The sequence below is a fragment of the Octopus bimaculoides genome, chromosome 26, assembly GCF_001194135.2.
Source record: "Octopus bimaculoides isolate UCB-OBI-ISO-001 chromosome 26, ASM119413v2, whole genome shotgun sequence".
NCBI lineage: Eukaryota > Metazoa > Mollusca > Cephalopoda > Octopoda > Octopodidae > Octopus > Octopus bimaculoides.
The window spans coordinates 13,183,433-13,191,111 of NC_069006.1; the positions used below are offsets into that span (position 1 = coordinate 13,183,433).

At 36.3% G+C, this 7,679-nt stretch overlaps 2 protein-coding genes across 2 annotated transcripts in view; both read right to left on the minus strand.

Moving 5' to 3' along the window:
• LOC106872581 (uncharacterized) overlaps window positions 1-7,673 on the minus strand; it is a 17,808-nt gene extending 10,135 nt beyond the window's left edge. Inside the window, exons 1-8 of the mRNA XM_014919615.2 lie at window positions 7,590-7,673; window positions 5,926-6,056; window positions 5,330-5,403; window positions 4,592-4,729; window positions 4,335-4,511; window positions 3,205-3,416; window positions 2,035-2,400; window positions 1,619-1,760 (exon numbers count right to left, since the gene is read on the minus strand). Coding sequence (XP_014775101.2) covers window positions 1,619-1,760; window positions 2,035-2,400; window positions 3,205-3,416; window positions 4,335-4,511; window positions 4,592-4,729; window positions 5,330-5,403; window positions 5,926-6,056; window positions 7,590-7,608 — 1,259 coding nt within the window. The 5' untranslated portion in view covers window positions 7,609-7,673. The remainder of the gene's footprint in view (window positions 1-1,618; window positions 1,761-2,034; window positions 2,401-3,204; window positions 3,417-4,334; window positions 4,512-4,591; window positions 4,730-5,329; window positions 5,404-5,925; window positions 6,057-7,589) is intronic.
• Window positions 7,626-7,679, minus strand: part of LOC128250892 (uncharacterized) — a 5,893-nt gene continuing 5,839 nt past the window's right edge. The window contains exon 7 of the mRNA XM_052976913.1: window positions 7,626-7,676. Coding sequence (XP_052832873.1) covers window positions 7,626-7,676 — 51 coding nt within the window. The remainder of the gene's footprint in view (window positions 7,677-7,679) is intronic.

Here is a 7,679-nt window from a genome sequence, read left to right on the forward strand (position 1 = left end):
GACGACGTCCACTGTTTTAAATCAGAAGTGACACACATTTATAATGTAGTCTAAGGTTTATCATGCCAGGGAAAAAGACAAGATGGCCAGACTTGTATGAAAAAGCAAACATTAACCTTTTTGGTACCAATCCAAATGAGACTGCCCCTAGTCTAAGGTAGAACCACAAAGATTCCCATTAAAATGTTATATTAGTCTAAGTTTTAAACACCAGATTAATAATGAGAAAATGGTTTTACTAAATTCTTGATTCATTTTAAGAATTAATTGAAACATAACAGTGTATTTCTGCAGAAATATGATAGCAAAAGGATTAAACTGATTAACGAACAATACAGATCGTTAAATCCAAAATGATAAAAACAAAACGATTATCTTTGTTTTTCACAAAATAAATTTACTTCAAATTTTCTTCTCAACACTTGATTTTTTAAAATTATAATTACAAAAAATATGGTCATGTGGTAAGAAGTTTGTTTCTCAACCACATGGCTCTGGGTTCAGTCCCACTGTGTAGTACCTTGGGCAAGTGTCTTCTATTATAGTCACAGGCCAAACAAAGCCTTCGGAGTGGATTTGGTAGATGGAAACTAAAAGGAGTCCGTCGTATATATATGTCTTTGTGCTTTACCCCTGTCACCACTGACAACAGGTGTTGGTTTGTTTATTTCTTTGGCAAAAACAGACCGACAGGGAAAATACTAAATTTGGGTCGGCAAAAATTGACTCTAATTTCGTAATCTTTGTTCTTAACGCTCAAACTAGAGCAAGTAATGCAGGGGAGATAACTCCAGAAATGCAGTTTATTTAACCCCCCTCCATTCCCCACTATTGCACCCTGTTATCATTAAATTCTCCTTTATCTTTTACTTCAGTCGTTAAACTGCGGCCATGGACATCTGCTTCGAAACCGCCAGCTACTATATCCAGACTATGAATTCATATTCATACCAACAATAATCGGAGCACTAGGTTTTGTTAGTAAATGCTTAAAGGAGAATCTGGATAAACTGGGGTTTTCAGAAAGAGAAATTGACCAAATAGTTCATACATTACAAGTGCAATCTGTGAGTGGAACAGTAAAAATATGCAAGACTTTTCTCAAGTTCCAAATGTGAATTTGTCTATGTTAACTACATCCCAAAGATGGAGCCTTGTTGGATACTGGTTCCCACCTCAGTGGAAGATTTCTAATAATTAAAAAATAGAAGAGACATACATACATACATATAAACAGGCTTGGATAACCTTAACAAATGATTTAATAGCACTGTTAACACAGTAGAACACAGTATTGACGAATAAAAGTGTTTAATATACTTTGTTTTATATTAGGGCTGCATAACAAAATACGGTCTCCCTACAAGCCATCAATGAAATATCTCATAGCTTTTAGAGATTGATGATTGTTATTCTTAGAATGACATTGTAAGATAGGTGTGAGAGGTCTGATCTGGCCAGTTCAAATATAAAACAGGAAAAATATTTTAGCTGGATGTGGCTGGTTTCGGTGCTAAAAAGTTAAGCTCTAATCTACACTGAGCCCTTTTTGGTGCCACACGTTTACAAGGATTCTGTGAAGTTTCATGTTTTACAATTTCTCGCAGGGATTACTCACCTGGAATAGTCTTTGGTGTTGGTTCGGTCATTTGCAACATCAACAGGGCCACACACTTCATCTGCTGTCATATTTTCTGGGAATGTGAATCCAACACGGAACGGCTTGTTCAACAGGTCATCACACATACTGATATCAGAGCCTGCAATACAAGGCAATTACAAAGTATATTCAAGATAATTTATATCATCATCATCATAATCATCATGTGGTGGTCAATGGTAAATATCAGTATGGGGCAGGGGAGAGTGAAAGAGAGAGAGAGAGAGAGAGGAGTGTCTCAGGGAGGGGTGGGGGTTATAAGTGGCATTTACAGGAAAGCTAAAATTAACTGTAACGTTGATAACGCTTATAGGTGAGAGGATTATTTTGATGGTCTGAAACTCAAAACAGGTTTTTTCAATGAAATATCTTACTTGTGGCATTCATTGAAGTCATAAACATTTTCTTGTCCGATATTTCCTCCTCAGTCTCTGAACTGGAATCAGATTTTTCTGGGGGTTCCTCCATACAAACGGCCAGTTCTAAGTAAGCATCAGTTTTCACTTGTCGGACATATTGGAAGTCGGCACAGAGGGCGAGTTTTCCCAACACATCGAGTGTGGTGGGGCTTTTATCCAGCGACAACCCCTTGTTTGGATTGTTAGCATCAATGGGTTTACTTATTCCAATCTGTATTGCTCTGGCTTCACCATAGAACAAAGAATCCTTTTTATTATTTGGTAACTGAGGGGGATTTGCTGGTGGAGCTTCAGTCCAGGATTTCAGAACAATCAGCTTTCCTGCAAAAGACAAAATATTGTCATACATACATACATACATATATATATATACACGAGTGAGATCGAAGGATTTTCGAGCGAGATTGAAGGATTTTCAAGCAAGATCGTTGCCAGTGCCCCTGGACTGGCTCTTGTGCAGGTGGCACATAAAATACACCATTTTGAGCGTGGCCGTTGCCAGTACCGCCTGACTGGCCTTTGTGCGGGTGACACATAAAAGCACCCACTACACTCTCTGAGTGGTTAGCGTTAGGAAGGGCATCCAGCTGTAGAAACTCTGCCAAGTCAGATTGGAGCCTGGTGTAGCCATCTGGCTTCACCAGTCCTCAGTCAAATCGTCCAATCCATGCTAGCATGGAAAGCGGACGTTAAACGATGAACGGCAGAGGCACACACACACACATAGATACATATATATACAAGGTGCCTTCCAGAAGTTTGAAGATGATTTTTTAGGAGAGGCAGTTTTAACCATCCTAGATTATTGTATTTTTAGTCTCTCATTACTTTATATCATATCTAATAAGCTGACCTGCCAACTTTTGATATTCTAGATGGAAGGAGATGGCTGTAGTAGCCCTCCAGATACACCCTGCTAAACTTTGCTTGTCATGGCTGACTAGTTTTGCAGCTCGCTAGTTTAGCAGCTTGCTGCCTTTACATTATTTCTGTTTACCAAATTCCATTACCAAGATATTGGTCAACGAAGGGTCTAGAAGCAGACATTTGCCCAAGGAATCATTTATGCGGACCAATTAAAACAAACATAAAAATAAGAGAAAAAAATATACTTATTGGTCTTACTGTTTGGCCAGGTAAGCCTGGACATGAGGACAAGTTTTGAGAGTTGCAAAGCCAATCTTGGTGTCACCATTCTATCAGGACATTGGTTTGTCTTGGAATTCTTCACTGAATGTTTGAAACAATCCTGACACTTTCTTCCTTGTTGTTGGCACCAAGTTCCATTTGTTAGTTCTGACATGAAGACAATGTCATCTCCAAGAAGGTAAAGCAGACTGAAAATAAATAAGAACAAAGCAGTATGGGTAGTGATGCTGTTGTTGTTGTTGTTGTTGTTTAGGATCATAATTTCAGCTTAGGCATTGTGTACATTATCCAATGTAAGTTGAATTGGCTACATTATCCAATGTGAGTTTAATTAATTAGGCATCATGTACCTTAGGCTATATTATGCAATGCATGTTTAATGAATTAAAGGTGACATATTTGGGGTTATAATAAGAGACAATTAGGAGTTATAATGAAGGTAATAAAGGGATATTAAAGGGGTATTGGGATTATAATAAGATGTTATTGGGGGTTATAATAAAGAGATATAAGGGGTTATTAAATGTTATAATAAGAGGCTATTAAAGATTGTAATAAAGGGGTACCAGGGGTTACAATAAGGGGGCATTTTTTTGTCTTTGATCAGTAATTGTTGTTTCCTATTTGCTTCTATCTAGAAATCAAAGGAAATGTCTACCATTCCCTTCAAAGTTTGCTTTTGTAACCTGGACATCAATGTCTCGAAACTGATCCATTTTCCATTTCAGACAGATTCAGTGCTGAGTTGCTGAAGTATAAATATTGCTATAGCAAATATTCTGACCAGTACCACGGATTTGCTTGTCAGTTGCTTGACCACAACTACTTGAGCATGTCCCTTAGTGGCTGACGATATGTGCATCTCTGACCATGAACAGGCGTAGTGGTGGGGGGCATCATAGCCATGTGTTTAGAGAGATTCTTTAAAGTTTGAATGAATGTAACAAAGCAGAGTTTGAAGGAAATATTAGCCATTTTTCATACTTTCTAGGGGTCAGCAAATAGGAAATAACAGTTGCTACCCAAGGACAAAATTTGTGTTATACAGGGTCATAACAAATCTGAGACAGAAAAGAGAATGAGAAATAATGAAGAATGGTATTTACTTTTTTAAATTACTTTTCTTGTTGGTATTTCTGCTATAGGTGGCAGCACATATATCTGTCATCTTCAATGATTGGTCAGTTTCAGTTTTACCATTGTGATGACATTCTGCTGTTTCCAAATGTAACAACATTTGTTCACCGATTGTCACTTCTTGAGATTCTATTTTTTGTTGTTCTCTGCAACAACAAAATATAAAATATAACACCAAATATATACGTGCACCATGGAGGTGTGTGTGTATATACATGTTACTTACATGTTAGTTTCTGTAGAGTTATCGTCGTGTTGCGGAGTAACCAATGTGGTTAATACTGATGCAGAAAGCTTTGATGTGATCTTTGTGGAGCGAACCGGCCCAGCGGCTTTAGATTCTACTTCAACATTAGGGTTAGAACTGTGGAAAAGAAAAGAAGGTTCTGTTAGCCATTCCTTGCAGGAAATGCCTTATATGCATAAAAATGCACAATAACACACACACAGAGATACACACACACACACACATATACATGCATATGATGGATAATTATATATATATATATATATATATATATATATATATATATATATATATATATATATATATATATAGTTTTAGGGAAAATAACCAATTTTCAAGAACTCATCGATGAAAATCCACTATCACATATAGAAAAATTAATAATTAAAAGCACAATAAATGAGTATAATATAAAGTAAAGTAAATATCATAAGATAAATATAATAAAAAGATTACACGTGTTTCATAACCAATTTTCAAATAGAAAAGAAATTTAAATCGATTAAAATCAATTGAAATTATCGAAAATAAATTCTATTCAAAAATATAGCTACTCGTCAGATCGCAAGTATATATATATATATATATACATACATACACATATATATTACATATGAATATGTATATACACACACACACACACACACACATGCACACTCACATACATTTCTTGGAGTGATGACCCAAGAAATATAAAGATTTGTTGCAGATATTTACCTGATCTCTACCGGAAAGGTGTGAAGTGGGTACATCTTATCCATGAACAGACCAAGGTGAGCTGTGAATTTCAACTGGAAGTAACAAGCGAAAAATAACTTGTACACACACATATATATATATATGCACACATATATACATATGAGTGTGTGTGTTTGTGTGAGAGTGTACATGTGCGTCTGTGTATGTATGCATATATATATATATATATATATATATAGATAGATAGATAGATAGATAGATAGATAGATAGATAGATATACATATATATATGTACGAGGGGGAAAAGAAAAGTTCTTGGTTTTGGATAAAAGAAAATACAGGATGATCAGTTAATTATCATTTTATTCAACATATTCCCTTCTCAGATTCACACGCTTATTGCAGCAATTCTTCAGTTTTTCTAAGCCTTGTAAAAGATCTCAGAAGGTTAGGCCTCCAACCAGGCCTTTTGTGATATCCTTAAAGCCAAAACCTTTTCAGTACCCTTATGTGTATATATACATATACATGTATGTATGTATGTATGTATGTATGTATGTATGTATATGTAGCTATGTCTGCATATATGTACACACACACACAGATATACTAACCTGATGTGAGAACTGCATTAGCATCTTCATGTCCTGTTGTGCATCAGCCTGTACACGAGTTTCGTTACTTAATTGCCAATCGGTAACTTTCACATCTTGTGTACTTCTGTTACCCTTCTCGTACTCCATCACTGCCATTAAAACAATCAGAAACTTAGAATAATTATTTCAGTTTTGTATTTAATTTTCAAGATTCTTGATCTGAATTCATGTGTTGAAACAGATTTTGTTGTGTCTTGGGAGGGTCATCACGCTAATAATAATAAATACGCACACTGGTTCAATTTCACTTCTTTTAAAATTATTTGTCAATTGGTTAATCATTTAATCAATTAACTAATAGATTGTTCAATTAATCGCTTAGCTGATCAATTAATCAGTTGTGTTTATCAAAGGCCTTTTGCCATAATCATAACTTCTTCAATGTCTTTCCCCTCTATTCTAGATCTACTTTTGTCAATGAAGACGTCATGAGGTTTTGACTGACACAACTGATTAATCAATAAACTGAATGATTAATCAAACAATTTATTAGTTGCTTAAATAATTAGCCAATTGACTAATAATAATAAAGAAATGAATTTGAATCAGTGCATGTGTTATTGTTGGCATAATGATTGTCCGAAGATGCAACAAGATATTGGCTTCAAATTTTTGGTGCAAGGCCAATGAGTTCAGGGGAGGGACTAAGATGATTACATCGACCCCAGTACGCAACTGGTACTTATTTTATTGACCCCAAAAGGATGAATGACAAAGTCGACCTCAGCAGAATTTGAACTCACTCTGACTTACAGAATCTTGTCAAACTATCCAACCCATGCCAGCAGGGAAGATAGACACTAAAAGAGGGTAATGATGGTGATGATGACGATGACGATGATGACATGGCAATGATGGTAAATAATAATAATGAGGATTTCAAATTTTTGCCACAAGGGTAGCTTGAGGGAGGGGATTAAGTTGATTACATCGACCTCAGTGCATAACTGGTACTTATTTATTCAACCCAATAATAATAATAATAATAATAATAATAATAATAATAATAATAAATGTCCTGCTGCAATGACAGGCAGTGGCTCTCATGCTTCTGATCTTAACTAATTGGAAGTGCTATGGCGTACATGCTTTGTCTTGGCATAAAAGATGGGCTACAGCAAATATTCTGCTCAATACCACAGATTTGCTTGTCGCCTGCATGATTTTAACTAGTTGGGTATGTCCCTTCGTGGTTGATGATATGTTCATCTCTGATAACAAGCAGAAGTAGTGGAGGAGAATCATACCTATGTGTTGAGAGGAATTCTTTGGGGTTTGAATAATTCACCCCAGGAAAGATGTGTTTTGTTCACCCTCGTTAAACAAACCTTATTCAGGGACCTTTTGAGTCGGATGGGCTACTCAACCTCCCCACCCCAAAATTGTAACTGGGCCTCACCTGCATGGTCATGTGCAGTTTATCTTGATATGTGGTCACCATGTCGTGCATACGTGGTTATGATGCATCTGCCTTGTGCACCCTTATCAGACGGGTAGTCAACATGGGTATATCGAGCTCCATATATTTGTACCCGTGTCACTTTGATGCTCTCTCACTCAATAACAACCACAACAACAATAAACATGATGAATATATGTCCCCCACCCCACCCACCCCTTACCTGTTGTGTAATCTGCCATAGAGTTTACCACTGTAGTCACATGACTTCTTCCAGGAGCAGCGAAAACATTGAAGTTGAGACTTGATTCTA